The 20,297-nt window shown below is 40.9% G+C and overlaps 1 protein-coding gene across 8 annotated transcripts in view; it reads right to left on the minus strand.

Annotated features, from left to right (window-relative positions):
* Positions 1–218: 218 nt before the first annotated feature.
* Positions 219–20,297, minus strand: part of fank1 (fibronectin type III and ankyrin repeat domains 1) — a 68,602-nt gene continuing 48,523 nt past the window's right edge. For 7 of the 8 annotated variants that reach the window (XM_060841991.1, XM_060841997.1, XM_060841990.1 and 4 more), the window contains 5 exons: positions 18,784–18,949; positions 11,141–11,284; positions 7,509–7,586; positions 1,101–1,145; positions 219–984 (listed from right to left, as the gene is read on the minus strand). In XM_060841991.1, coding sequence (XP_060697974.1) covers positions 934–984; positions 1,101–1,145; positions 7,509–7,586; positions 11,141–11,284; positions 18,784–18,949 — 484 coding nt within the window. In that variant the 3' untranslated portion in view covers positions 219–933. The remainder of the gene's footprint in view (positions 985–1,100; positions 1,146–7,508; positions 7,587–11,140; positions 11,285–18,783; positions 18,950–20,297) is intronic. The other variant, XM_060841996.1, reaches the window with a different exon arrangement.

The following is a 20,297-nucleotide window of genomic DNA, read 5'->3' on the forward strand; positions in this document are numbered from 1 at the left end:
CTATACAGAATCGACTAAGAAGTAAAAATAAAAAGCAAACTATGAGTGCTATTATCTGAAATAAAATCAAAATAGGGTGAAAGTGCACTTCAAATTAATCAATGTATTAAAACTGAGAGAAGAGACCTATTCCATACATATGTATCATTAAAAAAAATTATGTTGTCACCAAATCTATCCAGTATAAAATACCATAACCTGTTTCAAATTGTGTTTTAATTTATGTCTGTCAGCCAATGATTTGCTCTGCACTTTGTTAAATAAAATTTTCTCTTACCTTATTTTCAATTTCTTACTGAAATCCAAGACCAACTTTAATTGTAAAAATGTGAGCCTCATTAAGGTCTTATCAAAACATCTCAACTGTAAGAAGTGCCTTGGCTAATATGCTTAAAAGCACTGGTGATCAATGTTGGAGCACTGGCTGAAGGCTTGGTTAGAAGTACATATATTCCAAACTATGTTACAAGCCTCCTCCAGCTGATTCAGAATGACACAGGCAGAAACATAGCATTCCCATCTAATGCTCATGGACAACTGACGTAGCCCAGTCAGAACAGTAGAAAAAAAAAGGACTTTGCATCCTCACTAAAAATACAGGGGATTATGAATAAATAATCAGATACTTCAACAATAATTATTTTTGCCAGTAAGATTTCAAGTTTGAAAAGCAGAATTTAGTCAGTGAGTAAAACAGTGATTGGGGTGAAATACTCATACAGAAGCAGAATATTGCAGATGCTGGAAATCTGAAAAAATTACTCAGGCAAATAAGGCAACATCTATGGACAGTAATAGAGATAACATTCCAGGGTGAAATGTTAACTCTGTCTCCACAAATGCATCCTGACCTGTTGCATATTTCCAACATTTTTTTGGAATGAGATTTGCCTTTGATGTTCCCAATCTCCTGAGTATTTCCCGAGTCTCCCTTCATCTTGTAAATTCTCGTCTTCCATACTCTTCAAGTAGACTGATCACATTCTGTGGAACAGAATATAAGCCATTCATCATTAAATAAAAATATAAAGTAATTGTACGGTAAATAAGATACTAATCCATCTCTGAGTTAACAAGAGTATCAACAAAATGCAAAATACCTCTGTGCTAAAGGATTTGGCCATCTCTAGGACACTTGTACCATACTGGAATCAAATAGAGAAAGATGTAAGGATTCAGAGGTCTACAAACAGTAATATTGGCATTTTGCTAAAGATAGTATACTTGATCTACTGTGTTAATGTACATTATGTAATCAATTCAGATATTAAACATCTTGTTCCCTATAACTTATATAGAAATTGCTATGTATTGACGTATCACAAAAAAAGCTTGACAAGATTCAAATATGGTAAGCAAGTAGTTGTCAGTTATGTATTTCAAATACCATACTTTTGGTAAAAGTATGCCAATTGATCAAATTCAATTTCCAGGTGTAGAAAGTTTAGACTTGTTCTATATCATACTGGAAAACGATCCTAAATAAAGGTATTTAGGATAAATAAATGATTATTTCCACTTTACTTTCAATTTTTTAAAAATCCTAGGATTGAAAATTAAGAATGTTGGCAAATTAACTTAATCATAAAAAACTGAAACACACAACAGCCAAAATCAAGAAGGCCTGCAACATGTCACCAGGAATTACTGCTGTTGAATTGGCCAAAGAATGCACTATAAATGCACTAAATACTGCTTATGGACAATTGTGTCACTGTGGGAGAACCTCAAAGAAGTGAAGACAACAGAAATCTACAGTGCTTGAGGACATGCCAACAGCATTGGCCAGATAGGGCAAATCGAAAACCAATCATCCTCTTTTTAAAGGGACTGAGAAAATAAACCTTCAGCTGTCCAATCAGGTCCCAAACATGCAACTACAAGTAGATCCCACATCTGCTGTGTTGCAGGCCGAATCACTCATCCAGAATAGCAGCATAACCACCAGGGCCAGGGAAACATAGGCTGAATGTCCTTGTTCATTGTCCAAATCCCTTCTGATGAAGCATAAAAAAGTTCTTCCCAAACAAACCTTTATAGAAAGCGACAGTGGGGGCTGATCGCTGGCATATTTATGTTCTCAATTTATTTCCTGAACAGAAATGCAATAAAATTGCTCATGGTGGACATACTGGTCAGTGGAGAATCAGTGTTAATGTTTCTGTCACTGATGGTCAGACTTGGAAAAAGAAAGAGTAAGAGATGTAACAAGCAAATGCACTGTCCGAGAAACAGCGCAGGTGACAGAACAAAAGACAAGGTCTGTATTAGGATGTAAAGACAGAGAGATGAAGTGTTATACTGGATGATGGCGCAAAGCAAAAGGAATGGGCAATTAGACAAGTGAAGAAACAAGAGATGGCACTGGAGGATACAATGAGAATAGTAAAATCATTACCAACAGATGTCACCATACAAACATCTTTGGTTAGAAGTCTATTCCAGTGGCACAGTGAACACTTTCTCCTGACTCCAGAATTTCAGTCCCACCTGGACAGCTCCCTGTTACCCCCAATACTTTTTATTGAGAATTGCTGGCATGACACTGGCCATCTCAATTTCTCTGCTTCTTTCATTCATTGTAGCTTACTTGTCCTTGAATCTGTAGCACTCCATTCTTTCAGGTCCAGCTTAACATTGTCTTTAAACCTATTGGCAAATATGTTCTGTTTGCAAAGAATCGCTACCTTGTTAAGGTTGAGTATAAACTCTCTCATGCCTTCTTCTACCTCCAGGACCATTACCCCACTACTAAACATCAAACTACCACTTTTAAGACAATCAGTGGCCTCAGCACTTCTGAAGATCTTCTCTCCATGGCCTCCAATTGCATAGTCCACAACAATAACATTTCATTTCCATCACCTTCCCAAAACTATGGACAGGACTGCCATAGTTTGTAGCCCAGTCAGTTTGTAGCCCAGAAAACAAATTTTTTTTCCTACCTGAAAATAACTGCACAGGGGCCTGTAGCCCATCACCAAGTCACCCTTTATTTAATTGTGCACAGTACACTGGCTGAGGCCAACTAGCTCAGAGTCAGTCCCCTGAGTTGAGAAGATTTTAAATCCCCTGATTATATATGTTTTTTTCATGTTGTGTACATGTAGGTATAGAACACAGTGAAGAAACATTAAGTGCAGAAAACTTTATTAGTATTCCTCCACCAGGAACAAAAGACACCCGAGTAGTCAGGGACAAGCAGTGCCCCGTTCCTTAAGGGCAAAGCCTGCATGAACAAAAAAGTGAAGGAGAGGGTAAGGGTTAAAGCAAAATAATGTTGCTGAGGAAAACAAAGCACACCATGCCCCATAGTGCCCACTTCTCACTGAAAACCTCGAGGGTATTGGTAGACACCGCACACTCCTTCTCCAGAGACACCCGAGCTCGGACATAGCCACAGAAGAGGGGCAGGCAATCGACCATAATGACCCCTTTCACGGTCCGCTGCCTGGACATGTTTATGGCCAGCATGGGCAGACCACAATGAGAAATCCACTGTATTGCTCTTCAGAACCTGTCATAAAGCAGTCTGACATTAAGCTGCAATCCACCTAAATTCGAAAGCACACTGATCCAATCCCTGCAGGTACGGAGGACATCACCAAACAACAATGAACAGACAACAGTCAATGTGCAACAGTGACAACACTTGAATCAGGAAGGACTCAAACCTACAACCGTCTGATCCACCGTCATATATGTTATCCATTAAGCCATTGGCCCAATAGGCCAATATCCACTGTATTTGTTTTTCTCTTACAGAGTCAGTCCCCTAAACTGAAGCGATTCTAGATCTCTGGGGTTTTTTTTCTTTTTATTTTTTTTTCTTGGAGGAGAAGAGTTTTCCCCTTGTTTAGGGAATGCATTTGTTCTTTTGGTTTTCTCTATTGTGTTTTGCAAAAAAAAGAAATCCACTGTGATATTTTTTCTTTTTTTTGCTTATTTTTTCCCAGCACCCATGTTGTGTGTGCAGGTGTGAGACACAGCGAGAGACACAAGGTGCACAAATCTTTATTCAATTTCCTCCACCAGGAAGATAGGAAAACACCCAAGTGGCCAGTGACAAGCAGTGCCCTTCACAAAAGGCAATGCTGTGTGATCAAAAGCCACTGTATTTTTTTAAATTTTTTTTGTTTCTTTTTCACACTGATCCAGCTCCCTCAGAGGCCGCTCTCAGAGTGAACAGAACCCCTGACTCTCCTGTTTTTCATTTCCTCTGCTGTGTGATCAAAATCCATTGTAGTTTTTTTAGTGAAGGGGAGGGCAGGGAATCCCCTGTTTCTCTTTTTAAATTAACCCCCGCACTACCGCCTAACTGCGGTAGTGCTTATTTTTTCCCCAGCACCCATGGTGTGTGTGTGCAGGTGTGAGACACAGTGAGAGACACAAAGTGCACGAGTCTTTATTTAATTTTCATAACCAGGAAGAAAGGAAACACCCGAGCGGCCTGTGACAAGCAATGCCCTTCACATCAAAGGGCAATGCTGTGTGATCAAAACAGTGAAGGGGAGGGCAGGGACTAAATCAAAATAGAGTGGAGGGGGAAATGATGCATTCCACTCCCTGCGGTGCCCACCTCTCCCTGAACAACTCCAGGGTGTTGGTGGACACCGCGTGCTCCTTCTCCAAGGACACCTGGGCCCTAACGTAACCACGGAAGAGAGGCAGGCAGTCGGCCCTAACGACCCCCTCCATGGCCCGCTGCCTGGACCCGTTTATGGCCAGTTTGGCCAGGCCCAGGAGCAGACCCACGAGGAGGTCTTCAGACCCGAAAATCCATTGTATATTGGTCCTGATTGGCTCAGGTTAACAACCCGAGTCAAGATCTCTTAACGATGTCCACCTGGTTCCAATCACTTCATACCTCAATGAAATGTTTGGTGTTCCTTGTCAAGTTTCTTACCAACCACAACTGTAACTCTTCCAATGCCCTCTAGCTTTTTAACAGATGTTAATTTCCCGAAATCCAACAGTCTCCTTTTCCTCATGAACAACCAATCTGATTACATATCCATGTCCCACCAGCATGGCCTGAAGACTGCCTGCTTCTTGCTTAAACAGAGATTATATCCGTCATCATCTGGCTTAACCCTGTTCTCATGTTTAACCATTTCCATTTTGATTCTGTTAACTCCATCCAAGTAAAGGATGTACCTCCAGGAACCTGTCTGGGTCCTAGCTATGGCTAACTCTTTGTGGAATATGTGGAATATTGATTGTTCTCAGTTCTCCTACCCACCTGTTTTGCTAGTATTTTGACTGTTGTTTCCTACACCTGTTCTGAAAATTTAAGAAAACTTTGTTTCTGATTTCTGCCCCTTCTCTTTGCTTGCTTTCACGTGATCTGTGTCAGACTCTTTCATTCCTTCTTCAACTTCTCTGTCTGTAATTGTGGGGATAGGTTATTGATAAATATCCATTATAAACCCATCAACTCCTGTAGTTACCTCATTACATTTCCTCCAATGTCTTTTTATGCCAAGTCCATTCTCCTATTTTCTCTGTCTCTACCTCTCGACCACATCAATTCTAACAATGCCACCTTCCAAATAAGTATTCCAGTTATATCTTTCTTTGTCCCCAACGAAGGGATTTCACCCCTCCCCCACTCTCTCCCTACATTGTGATTGTAAGGGACCCAGGTGTGCCTATTTCATAAGAACCTATCTCCCTCTCAGCATTCTAAAGGTGTGTTTCCTCTGTGATGCCCTCATCTACACCTCAATCAACAATCCCTCCCTTCCCATAGGTCTTGTTATTCAAACACAGGAAGTGCGACAATTATATTTTTAGTCCCTTCCTGCTTACTATTAACCCCTTACCCGGCAAAGACAAGTTAACGTGTCTTCACCCAATTTGTCTTTTTCAGAGTGCAACGAGTAAACTCGTCCAAAACATATAATTTCAAAAACAGGCCACAAACGAGTTTATACATCAATTTTTGGAATTTCTGGGCCTTTCTCAGCTAGAAACGAGTATACTCAGTGACTCATACGTCTGGTAGCTGTGTCTCTTCCGCCTCAGGCATTGCAAGAAGCGTCGACGCACCGCTTTTGGGCGCACACACTGTCATTCGTTTTTTTTTACAAGATGTCGAGCTCAGAAGATGACAATGAGTATGAACTTTCTTTTAGAAGCTTGGATACATTAGATGAGAGTGCAAGCTTGTCTGATAATGGCCATTCTCTCTCATGTGAGGAGGAGGAGGATGGACAAATTTGGTGTCGACATGTGGTGTCGGAAGAATGCATGCTTCCTCCACCACCACGCTTCCCATTCACTGGAAATCCCGGAATATCAATTGATCAAGATACAGCTGATATGACTCCTTTGGATTTTTTAAGTCTTTTTTGTGACAACAGAATTATTGATCGAGTTGTGGACGAAACTAATCATTTTGCTGAACAAACTGGAGAAAGAGATTGTATGTGGTGCCCTGTAACAAAGGCAGAAATTTGTGTGTTTTTCACCTTGAAAATGCTTGGGGGTATTGTGAAAATGCCAGATCAAGAAATGAACTGGTCGAAAGATGAACTACTTGAAAGACCAATTTTTTTTTGCCGAAAATGGTATCTTCAAAATAACATTTCAAGTAAAATATTGGAAATAGATAAAAACAAAAGTTATTTCCATAATCAGCATTAAAAATACTATTTAAAAAAGCAATTAAAAAATCGTCTCTGAAAATGAAACATTTTCTCTTAAAAAAGTCATCAGGGAAGGGGTTAAGGGCCAACATATGCTTTTCAGGTGAAACAGTGATTTACATGCACTGCTTTCAATTTCTGCTGTGTTTGCAGCTCATCATGTAGTTTCTTTTTTATTGGGAAGACCAAAGGCCTACTGGAACACGTCCTTGCGGAACACCCTGCTTGGTCTGTAAGGGTGAAACCAAGCTTCTAGTCACCTACCATTTTAATCCCCCCACCACCACCTCCCAAGCCAACTCTAGCCCTGTATCTTTGACATATTTATATCATTCCAATAAATTTCAATATGAGCTCAAGGAAGAGAACCTTATCTTTCATTTCAGCATTTTATAGTCTTGCACACTTAATATTGAGTTCAAGAATTTCAAATCACAGTCTCTGCCCCCAGTTTCACAGTTAGCAACCATTGATAGTGATATTTCCATTCATGCCTCTTCTGATACTTGTTCTATTACTACCTCCTTTTGCCTTAACCATTTAATCTCATGTGCCTTCCATTCTATCATAAAGATTCCCTTACATTCCCCACCCCAAAGCACACACACACCCTTCAAAGATTCTGTTCTTGCTGTGAACCTCTCATTCTCTATCCAAAGAAGCTGTGTAGCCAGTAGTTTCTTTTTCCTTTTTATTTTTATTTCTTAGATACACTGATGTGCAATCAACTTGCTTCATGGTAGCAGTGTACCTGAAGGGATTTGGAAATTTGGAACCAAAATATCAATTTCTGTTCATGTAATCTCTCTTACAAAAATAGTCTGTCTATTCAAAGCTTGAATCTATTATTGTAATTACCTTATTTTTTACAGCAGAATCAGCCCCATTATTCAGCAACAGTTGGACCAGGTTTTCATAGCTATTGAGCACTGCCACCTATAGTTTTTTAAACAGTAAATAAAAAAGCTTATGAACATCAACTGTCACTGTGTAAGTGGAAATGGTGTGGTTAAAGTTAACTTGATTGATCTAAGCAGATCCGAACATTACCAAATTGTAGAATGACATGACATGTCAGTTTAGGTGTGTACTAAAATGGTCAAAACCTCAAATTTGAAGAAACAAAAGTGGATATTTCACCTAGAAAGTGGTGAGGAAAGAAGATTGTGAAGGTTTGGGCATCAAAACTGGGGTTGTAGGTTAGAAGAGAGAGTTGAAAGTTAGAGTAGATGCTGGCCATTGAACTCTGGATAACTTTCGCTGCATATAGAGTTTGGGTCATTCAGGGAGAGCCATGTGAATGTGTTGAGGACAGCAGGAGAAATAAAATAAAGAACTGTGGATGTTGGAGATCTGAAATAAAAACAGAAATTCCTGGAGAAACTTGGCAGGTTTGTGGAGAGAAAACAGAGTTAACATTGTAAATCCAATGACCCTTCTTCAGATGAGGTATTGGTAATTTAGATGAAGGTCAGAATGCTGAGTCTGAGGAATAATTCAGTACAAAGTTTAATCTTTCCAAATCATCTATTAACGGTGAACTCCTGTTTTCAAACTGGTTATTTGCGTTTGATTTATATTGATCTTATTCCAAATGTTCATATGCATCTGAGATATGTGTAAATCCTATTCATGAGTAAAAAATGCAATTGGCATCATTGGAATATGAATGTGATTTGTAGGCAACAAGATTAAAATTATGGTTCTTTTTCATTGTACTCAGTGGAGTACTCTAGGGCATTGAGCCATTGATTGCAGTATGCTCCACTATCAATTTCCTCACAGTAATCACTGCCTTGTTGATAATGTGGTTATTCATCAAACGTGTTAAAAGCTGCAGCCCAGGTTAACATGGTATTAATGAGTACAAGTGTTCACGAGATTGCAAATTATTTACGGATGAAGAATATTCAAGTCACCTTCATTAATCCATCCAGAATAATATTTACCATTCTCTCAATATTGTTTTAATTGAAATTATTTCAATGTGTTCTTTAGACATCTTTACTCCTGCACTTAAATCCCTTTGTGATGAAGGCCAACATACTATTTGCCTTCCTAATTGCTTGCTGCATCTGCATGCAACTTTTAGCTATCCATGGACAAGGGTACCCATATCACTTTGGGCACACGCACTTCCCAACATCTCTCTATTTAAGAAACACTTTGCCATTCTGTTTATTCTACCAATGTGAATAACATCAAGCATTCATAGTACATTCTGTATCAAGTTCTAGCCCATTCATGGATCCTATACAAGTCCTCTTGTAGTCCCTTAGCTTTAACCTAACATCTTGTGTTTCTTCCAGTTTGGGTCATCAGCAAATTTGGAAATATTGCATTGGTCCCCACAACCAAATAATTTATGCAGATTGTGAACAACTGTGGACTAAGTACTAACTCTCGTGGTTCCCCACTAGTAAACAGCCTGCCATCCTGAGAATGGTCCATTTATTCTTACTGTCTGTTTTATGTCTGTAAACCGATTCTCAGTCCATATTGGTATATATTTCTCCCTATCCTTGCTCTGATTTTGTTTATTAACATCCTATACAGAACTTTATTAAATGCCTTCTACAAATCCAAATACACTACATTTTTTTTAATCAATGCAACAAGTAATATGCTCAAAAATGCCAAGTTTGTCAACCATAATATCACTTTCACAAATCTATATTAACTGCCAAATGTTACCATTCTTCTCTAAATATCCAGTTATCACATTTTTTATCCAATATTTCCCTACTATATGAAAAATTAGCAGGTCTGTAATTCTCCATTCTCTCTTTTCCTATGTTCTTACATAGTTGGGTTACATTTGCTACTTTCCAATTGCAGAAATCTCTTCAGAACCTATGGGATTTTGGAAGATATCTATACATCCATTACCTCATCAGCGAGCTCCTTCAACACTCTGACATGTCTCAGAGTACCTGCAGGACACTGGGAAGGGGGAGGGTGAACAACATGGAAACAAAAAAAAATGAGTTCTTTCAACAGGAATGTAGAGTTAGGCTGTAGATTAAAGAGGAAGACTACTAAAGTTGTAATCTCTGAATTACTTCCAGTGAAGTATAGGAATAGGAACATAGGTCTGATGAGGAAGGGTTTCTGACTTTTGAATTATTGGGACAGCTTCTGATGTAGGTGTGAGCTGGACTGGTTGCACCTGAATTGGAATGGGTTCAATATCCTTCCTAGGAGGATCACACATGGGAAGGTTTTAAACTGATTTGACAGGTAGATGGGGCACAGGGTAGATGTAAAGTTGCGGAACAAGATCCAATCATATATTGAAGGAATACGAGGACAGTCCAGTCAGCAGTCAGAGAATGAGCAGGATAAGGTAAATGGGAGGTCCAGAAAGATAAATTGTATCTAATTTAATGCAAGAAGCTTGATTGGTTAGGTGGAAAACTTAAAGTGGAATATAATATTGTTGCAATCACTGAGACATGGTTGAAGGAAGAGCAGAATTAGCAATTCAGCATTCAGGATATAGAGGTTACAGGCACAATAGGAGTAAGAGAGGTGGGGACATTGCATTACTGATAAAGCAAACCAACACTATAGTAATGAGGGAGTATGTCCTAGAAGAGTCTTCAAATGAGGCTATTTGGTGAGAGTTTAGAAATAATTATTTTGCTGTGATTAATATAAGTCTCCCACAGTTGGAGGGAGATAGAAAAATAGATATGTAGGAAATTCAGAAAAAGGTGAAAGACAAATATAATTTTCTCTTAGCTAACATTAACTGGAATCACCTTAGTGTGAAAGTATTAGATGGGGTGGAATCTTTAATGTATATCCAGGAGAGCTTTTTTGTGCCAGTATGTAGATGTTTCAGTTTCTGGTCTTTAGAATTTGATAGCTGCTGTGTTGAGTCTTCATACAACTGAAATTAGAATTTCTGAGTTTTAAACAATTACTACAGGGTTTTAACCAAACACTTCTAGTCTGAAACTTCCAAATTAAACTCCCTGCACTGCGGTAACCTATTTCTAACAGTTCAAAACTATTTCTTTCCTTCAGGAGAAACTGTTTTACACATCTAGCTTCAACCGCATCTGCAAACTGAAACCAAAACATTACTTCAACCTGTGGGCATTTCCCCTAAGCCAAAAGAAAAGCAACTCCAAATTCTTTTAACTGAAGCCTATTACTCTTCTGTGTTCACTCATAAAACTCTCCCAATGTAAACAAATTCTCAACAGTCTTCAAGAACTATTTTAATGTATTTTTTTTAAATCAGCATGGTTACATAGATATTTACAATTTAATCATTTAATTCCTGTGTAGACACAGACCAAATTGACATACCACTAGTTCAAAACTCAATTTCTAATATAGCTATTAAAATTTATCTTATTCATTGTCCTTGTACCTCAGTGTCTTTTATTACAACTTAATTTTGATCAGTATAATCATTGCAATTTGAAGATGTCTAAAGTATAAAGTATTGTACATCAGGAAAGAGCAGAAATGCCAACCATTAGTGGTGTTGTTCCTTTCTTGTCTTGGATATTCACATTTGCACCAGCTTTAATTAAAAGAGAAGCAACCTCAGTACTGCCATTCAGGACGGCAACCCGCATGAGTGGTGTCCACAGTAAATGTCCATCAGTGATGTCAACCTGTTCACAATTAACAAAAAAAACCCAGAGAAATATGTGTATCATGCCAAAACATCTGAAGTAACTTCATTAGGAAATACAATCAGTGCTGATCAGTGGACAGAAAGAGAAAAAAAAATCCATCATGTCGCATTAATCTAGCTTCTCTCCTATTATTAATCTTGGGAAGTTAATTTCCTGAATCACGTATGATAATTTTCTGCCAACTACTATGATTCTACTTTTGTTATGTTAGCACATCCTGAGTTACCTCATAAGAGAAGAATTGGGAGCAAAAATTGACCACATGGAATCACAGCTGCTAAAGAACAGGAAGGCAGATTACTACCTAAATGGAGCTGAAAATGTGTTGCTGGTTAAAGCGCAGCAGGTCAGGCTGCATCCAAGGAACAGGAAATTCGACATTTCGGGCACAAGCCCTTCATCAGGAACGAGGAAAGTGTGTCCAGCAGGCTACGATAAAAGGTAGGGAGGAGGGACTTGGGGGAGGGGCGATGGAGATGTAATAGGTGGAAGGAGGTCAAGGTGAGGGTGATAGGACGGAGTGGGGTGGGGGATTCCCTCTAACTCAGCACCGCCCTCCTAACCTGCAATTTTCTTCCTGACCTCTCCGCCCCCACCCCACTCCGGCCTATCACCCTCACCTTGACCTCCTTCCACCTATCACATCTCCATCGCCCCTCCCCCAAGTCCCTCCTCCCTACCTTTTATCTTAGCCTGCTGGACACACTTTCCTCATTCCTGATGAATGGCTTGTGCCCAAAACATCAAATTTCCTGTTCCTTGGATGCTGCCTGACCTGCTGCACTTTAACCAGCAACACATTTTCAGCTCTGATCTCCAGCATCTGCAGACCTCACCTTTTACTACTTAAATGGAATCAATTTAGGTAAAGGGGCAGTACAGAGAGATCTGGGTGTTCTTATACACCAGTCAATGAAGGTAAGCATGCAGGTACAGCAGGTAGTGAAGAAGGTTAATAGCATGCTGGCCTTCATAACAAGAGGGATTGAGTATAGAAGCAAAGAGGTTCTTCTGCAGCTGTACATGGCCCTGGTGAGACCACACCTGGAGTACTGTGTGCAGTTTTGGTCTCCATATTTGAGGAAAGACATTCTGGCTATTGAGGGAGTGCAGCGTAGGTTCACGAGGTCAATTCCTGGAATGGCGGGACTACCTTACACTGAAAGACTGGAGCGACTGGGCTTGTATATCCTTGAGTTTAGAAGACTGAGAGGGGATCTGATTGAGGCATATAAGATTATTAAAGGATTGGACACTCTGGAGGCAGGAAACATGTTTCCGCTGATGGGTGAGTGCCGAACCAGAGGACACAGCTTAAAAATACTGGGTAGACCATTTAGAACAGAGATGAGGAGAAACTTCTTCACCCAGAGGGTGGTGGCTGTGTGGAATGCTCTGCCCCAGAGGGCAATGTAGGGCCAGTCTCTGGATTCATTTAAGAAAGTTGGATAGAGCTCTCAAGGATAGTGGAATCAAGGGTTATGGAGATAAGACAGAAACAGGATACTGATTAAGGATGATCAGCCATGATCATATTGAATGGTGGTGCAGACTCAAAGGGCAGAATGGCCTACTACTGCACCTATTGTCTAAATAATGGTATAGGTACTCCAATGTGCTGTGTGACAAACTTGCCAATTAAAGATTAGATTCCCCAACAGTGTGCAAACAGGACCTTTGGCCCAACAAGTCCACATGAACCTCCAAAGAGTAACCCACTCAGACTCATTTCCCTCTGACTAATGCACCTAACACTATGGATAACTTAGCATGGCCAATTCACCTGACCTGCACCTCTTTGGACTGTGGGAGGAAACCAGAGCACCTGGAGAAAACCCACACATATAGTCACCTTAGGCTGGGATTGAACCTGGTTCCTTGGCACTGTGAGGCAGCAGTGCTAACCACTGGCCATCGTGCCACTCTAAGATTAAAACTAATCTTATATAATTAAAACAAACAACATAAACTTTAAAATTTGAATCAGCCATTCATCAAACCATGTGTGTGGCTCAAATTGAATGTATGCCAATATCACAGATTCAGGGTGAATTTTATCTAACTGAAATGGGTTTGGGGTAGCGGGGTTTGAGAGCAGGTATTGGATTATAGATCTGAAAAATGATGGCACATGAGGAATCCAGAATGTTCCAACTCATTTCTTCATTGAATAGGAAACTGGAAACCTGCTTATAGCTATTAGGTCAGACACTTAAATATGCTAGGTAGCTATTAACTGACAATTCATCAGCAATCTGGCTTCAGTGACCTACTTATAGATTTCTTGAGCTGCGTGAACCTTACTCACGGTCACTAAACAAGAGCACAGTGGGACATCATACAGCATCAAAACTTCCACATTAGTAAAACCCAATAACTGTGGCCATGCCCATGGAAAGGACCTGTACCCTTACCTGTTATCAGAGTGTGATTTCTGTGAATTAGAGGGCAGCAATAACATTGTGGAAATAATCATCCTGTACTTTACTCAGACTGGTTTGAACTAACCTGCTGTCAGCCTTTGCTGTGGGAAGGGAACACGTTATGCAGCCATTTTAGAGTCATAGAGTTGCACAGTACGGAAACAGATCCTTCGGTCCAACTCATCCATGCCAACCTGACATCCTGAATTAATCTAGTTCCATTTGGCCCATATCCCTCTAAACCTTTCCTATTCATATAACCATCCAGATGCCTTTTAAATATTGCAATTGTACCAGCCTCCACCACTTCCTCTGGCAGCCCATTCCATACACACACCACCCTTGGCATGAAAAGGTTGCCCAGTAGGTCCCTTTTAAATCTTTCCCTTCTCATCTTAAAACTATGCACTCTAGATTTGGGTTCTTACCCTGGGAAAAAGCCTTTTGCAATTCACCCTATCCATGCCCCTCATCATTTTATAAATCTATATAAATCACCCCTCAACTTCCGACACTTCAGGCAAAGTAGCCTCAGCCCCTACGGCCTCTCGCTGTAGCTCAAACCCTCCAAACCCCACTTTTGAAGAGAACTAAAAAAAAGGGCAGTAATGCCAACACCAGCAGCAATAGTGGCAGCAATAATAGCTTCCCTTCCGGCTGCCACACGTTGCTCAACACAACTGAAGGTCAAAGCAGGTCATACCCCAAAACAATGTCTACAAATTGACAACCAGCTCCCTGGAAATAACGTCTCAATTCTTTGTGACTTATCATTGCTGACAACTGCTGATTTTTAAACAATAACTTTTTCCATGACAGCTAGAGGGACGTGCACTGCTAATAGCTGTTAAGGTCATGACAGCCCTGAACTTCTACACCTCCAACTCCCTCCACGCATCTGCAGGAGAACATCTGTAGGATTTCAGAATTTGCAGTACACAAGTCCATATCCTAATTCAAAGATAAATTGTTTGCGATGTCATTTGGTCAATGAGCCAGTCAGACATATAGGCTCTGGCCTCTGGGGCAGTGGCTGTATTTCTGCAGGTTCAGGGAGTCAGAATATGTGTATGTGGTAACTGAGGTACTCTTGGATCATTCTGGAGCATTCAACAACCAGAAAGGATTCTATTCTCTCAATGTCAGGCTACTATAGTGTTTGTCCTATCAAGTGGATGGAGCACATGTTTCTTTCAGACAAGGGCTTTGAGGACACAGTTAATGATGTCTCGAAGGAGCTCAGCTAATGATGCAGGACAGGTATAACAGGGGCCACCTCGCCACGTGATCAATCACTGAGCAAGCATTGGTTTGATGTGAGATTTGTTTGCCTTGACAGTTCTGGAAGTGCTCTTCCAAATATTCCAGCAAGGGCATTTAGAATGGTGATGTTCTGGTCTACCTTGCACAATTTGATGCTGCAGAGAGTTAGAAAGGAAGAGTGCAAACTTCAGGCTGCTCAGCATCTTCAACTGAAAAGCAAGGGATTAGGACCAACTGGAGTCTTAGGAACATATTTTGACAAGGTTGGCTGCAGCCTATGATGGCCTCATAATAGGCATAATTCAGCTCATGTATAAGCTTAAAGACACTGTCACATTAACCCCTTAGGGCCCAACCCAACCACTCCCCCTATTCTCCTCACCACCTCAACACAAAGTATTCACAAATATCCTCAAGTTTTTTGAATTACTGGAGGTGGTCAGTGTTGAGGATTAGATTAGATTAGATTACTTACAGTGTGGAAACAGGCCCTTCGGCCCAACAAGTCCACACCGACCCGCCGAAGTGCAACCCACCCATACCCCTACATTTACCCCATACCTAACACTACGGACAATTTAGCATGGCCAATTCACCTGACCTGCACATCTTTGGACTGTGGGGGGAAACCGGAGCACCCGGAGGAAACCCACGCAGACACGGGGAGAACGTGCAAACTCCACACAGTCAGTCGCCTGAGTCAGGAATTGAACCCGGGTCTCAGGCGCTGTGAGGCAGCAGTGCTAACCACTGTGCCACCGTGCCGCCCACCGAGAGGAGTTGCCCCTCTCAGAGCAATTGAAGTCAAGTGTGGATTAATAATAAAGAAACAACAGATTCTTTTCTAAAAGATCTGAGAGTGAACGCATTTTTTAATCATTTCCACACATCATTGTCAATCAAATGACTACTTAGCTCTATGTATGGTGTATACTGGGTGAAAGAACATGGCAATGCTATAAAATTGCATAAGGTGCCATGGGAGGCTAATGAGGGACATGTTAGCAATTGGCAGGGGGTACAACAAGGATCAGTGCTTGGACCTCAGATGTTCACAATCTCAAAATCAATGCATTGGCTGTGGGAGCCAACTGTAATATTTCCAAGTTTATAGATGGCAAACAACTTGGTGGGCATGTGTGTTGTAAGGAGTTGCAAAGAAGTTCCAAGCGGGTCTAGACAGGCTAAGTGAGTGGGTAGGAAGGAATATAATGTGGATAAACATGAAGTGCAGAATTTTTCTTAAATGGTTAAAGATTAGAAAGTGTTGTCATGGGTGGCACAGTGGCTCAGTAGTTAGCCTCACAGCAACAGGGAACTGGGTTTGATTCCTGCCTCAGGCGACTATCTGTGTGGAGTTTGCACGTTTTCCCCATGTCTGCGTGGGTTTCTTACCGAGTGCTCCTGTTTCCTCTCACAGTCCAAAGATGTGCAGGTTTGGTGAATTGGCCATGCTAAATTCCCTATAGTGTTCAGGCATGTGTAGGTTAGGTGCATTAGTCAGGGGAAATGTAGAGTAATAGGGTAGGGGAATGGGTCTGGGTGGTTTACTTTTTGAAGGTTCGGTGTGGACTTGTTGGGCATAATAGCCTGTTTCCACACTGTAGGGATTCTATGATTTTGTGATCCTAGATGAGCCTGTTCATACGTCACTGAAAGCTAGTATGAAAATGCAGCAAGAAATTCAAAAGGTAAACATATTTTAAACTATATCACAAGCAGATTTGTCTAAAACAAATAAAAGAGTCTTGCTTCAATTCTACAGAATGGTGCTGAGACTGCAACTACAACATTGTGTGCAGTTCTGGACCCCTTACCTAATGAAGGATAATCTTGCCATAGTCTGATTCCTGGGATGATGGAACTAACCTATGAAGGTAGACTGAGGATACTGAACCCATATTCTCAGGGGTTTAGAAGAATGAGAGGCGAACTCACAAAATCTTCGCAAGTATAGACAGATTTGGTGCCAATGTGATGAATGCCCAGGCTGTGTGGTATAGAATCAAGGGAACCAAAGGAAGACCATTTAGGACTGAGATGAGGAGGAACTTCTTCACTCAGGGTGTGGTGAATATTTGGAAGTCTTTACCACAGAGGACAGTGAAAGTTCAGTCATTAAGTAACTTCATTAATAGATTTCCACATATGAATGACAGGTAGGGGACACTGAAGGAATATGGCATTGAGGTAGATGATCAGTAAAGATCTAGATTGGTGTGCAGGTTCAAGGAGTGAGATGACCTACTTCTACTCCTATGTTCCTAATACCATCGACGAATCCATGGTTATCAACGTCCTCAAGGTTACCATTCACCAAAAGTGAACTGATCCATCCATTTAAATATTGTGACTGCGAGGTCAGATTAGAGACTAGAAATTCTGAGGTGAGTAACTCACCTCCTAACTCCCCAAAGCCGGTTTACCATCAACAATGCATGTTAGGAATGAGATTGAACATTCTGGGGGCAGTATGGTAGCTCACTGGTTAGCATTGCTGTCTCACAGCACCAGGGTCCCAGGTTCAATTCCAGCCTTAGGTGACTGTGTGTTTGGAGTTTGCCCTTTCTCCCCGTGTCTGCGTGGAGGATGCAAGTCAGGTGAATTGGCCATGCTAAACTGTCCATAGTGTTAGTTACATTAGTCAGAGGGAAAATGGGTCTCAGTGGGTTACTCTTCGGAGGGTCGGTGTGGACTGGTTGGACCGAAGGGCCTATTTCACACTGTTCATGGACAAACCAACAACACTCAAGAAGCTCAAAACCATGCTGGATTGACATGCCTGTTGAATTGGCACCCATCCACCATCTTCAATGTTCACTCCCTCCACCACTGACTTAAATCATATACCACCTTCAAGATGCACTGAAGTAATTCACCAATGCTCCTGTACTACAGCACCTTCCAAACTTGCAATCTGTACTACATAGAATGTCAAGGGCAACAGATGCAAGGGAACACCAGCAGGTTCCCCTCCAAACATAGATGGTCCTAACCTGTAACTATATTGCTTTCTTCACTGTCACTGGGTCAAAATTCTGAACTTCCTTCCGAACAGCACTGTGCGTGCACCTACACCCTAAGGACTGCAGCTCATCACCACTGACTCCAGAGCAGTTAAGAATGAACAATAAATGCTGGCATGGCTAGCTAAATCACATGAGCAAATTTATAAAAATGTATTTTTGCACTACTTACGCACAAACATGTATTCTTTGACAGTCTCAAATGATACCTTTCCTTGCCCAAAGATGTCCTGGGACCAAATCCAAGGGGGCACCTTAACTCTCTAAAAGGGTCTCCGAAAGAAATGCATGGGAAACACACCTGCTCTTACTTGGTCTAATCTCGACACTCTGGGTTCCACACTTCAGAGATGGCAAAATCCAATTTCATTGGAGCTTGCTTTGAACAGTCTACCTCCAGGAACTGCACATGTGTGAACTATGGACCATCCCAATCCCATCCCTGCAAAAATGGAACAGGCTGGATTTGATGGTTGAGGGACTTGGGATTCTTGACTTCTTCCAGTATTTACAACGGAGATGTTCTGCATCACAACCAAAGTGTCTGGATTCTCCGCTGACAAAATGCTTCCCTTTGATCAGTGAAAACCACCTTCATGCTCTTTTTAATTTAGTCAGTTTTGATGACACCTTTAAGGTTTTCTATCTGAATTGCCACATTTCGAGGTATATGCACGTACAAAACATGCTGAACAAATCAATACTTTTAATGGTTTCATTTGCTAAACAGTTATAAAGCTAGTCTGCTGATGGATTTACACACCTTACAACCTTCATTTATCATCCATTCAATCATATTGAGGTGTCCCCCATCTGTAGCCCAGTGTATGGCAGATGAACCCCCATTGTCTTGGGATTCCCACGTAGCTCCAAATCTCCGAAGACATTTCGCCACATCCAGGTGCCCAGCAAAACAGGCTAGCATTAAGCTGTAATATGAGATGTAAAAGCACAGTCTTAACCCAAAACATGTCATGTACGATTTTCTTCCCTTTTAAATATGTTCTACATTTACCTGACCTTAAGAATTGATTCTCACATTTCCTATTTATGGGGAGGGCAAGCTGGATTGAAAGGCAGGCCAGATGACCTGGGAACAGCAGAGCAAGCTACTGGTTCCCAAGTGCCAATATATGTCCCATCACCCATTGATTCTCATATGCCCCGCCTCCAAACATTTTAATGGTTCTTTACTTTCTGCACAACCTAATGCCAACTCATTCTAATTCATGATTCCCATCCCATGCATATTCTTTGCCCTTCCATCTCTTTGCCAGCTTACCTATTATCAGCAGAGGCACTAGTCAGGAGGCATGCTTACTGGAAGTAACATTATCTGTCAATGGATGATTTCGTTATTGAAAACAAATGCTTTCAATGACACAAAAAAAATTCATAACATTGAAATTACATCAACTAATCCCTTGTGCAAACAAACATTTCAGTTCAAATCCTCAATACTTTTATATAAATAAATATTTTTCTTAAGTGCTTAAGTCTTTATGTAGATAAACATTTCCATTGTATAAGCAGCTGTAGTTTTCTACCAAACTGCTCATTGGACAGACACCCCAATGTAGAAATTATAGTTTGGGAAATCAATAATGCATCACAAATCAAAATTTGGCAGTCACAGTCATTATCCTAATCATCAGAAAAGTAATGACAGCTGTTCTGTTAAGCTGTGCTTACTCAGAAATACCTCACGGACTGACGCTCAGTTTGAGTTCTGCCAGGGACACACAGCTACTGAATTCATTCCAGCCTTTAACCAAACATGGACAAAACAATTTAATTCCAGAGGTGAGGTGAAAGTAACCTTGACATCAACTCAGCCCTTGACCAGGTATGCTATCAAAGAACCCTAGCAAAATGAGTCAATGGGAATCAGGATGCCTAGCAAAGAGGAAAGTTGGCATTATCAGAGGTCAGTCATCTCAGCTTAAGGCCATCTCTGCAAATGTTTTTCAAAGTAGTGGCCTTGGCTCAACCAATTTCAGTTGCTTCATTAAACAGCATTCTCCCATGAATAGGTCAAAGTAAGGATGTTTTGTTGATGATTGCATATGTTCAGATACTGAAGCAGCCTGTACCTGTATGCAGTGGGACCTGGATAATACCCAGATTTGCCTGATAAGTGGCATTCACACCATCAAATTGTCACACAATGGTAATCTCCAATGAGAGAATTGAAGTACCTACTTTTCACAATCCAAAAGGAACCCTTACCTCCAAGGAAGAGTGTCTTACCCCTCCTAAATGTATCTCAGGATCAAA

The sequence above is a fragment of the Hemiscyllium ocellatum genome, chromosome 22, assembly GCF_020745735.1.
Source record: "Hemiscyllium ocellatum isolate sHemOce1 chromosome 22, sHemOce1.pat.X.cur, whole genome shotgun sequence".
Lineage (NCBI taxonomy): Eukaryota > Metazoa > Chordata > Chondrichthyes > Orectolobiformes > Hemiscylliidae > Hemiscyllium > Hemiscyllium ocellatum.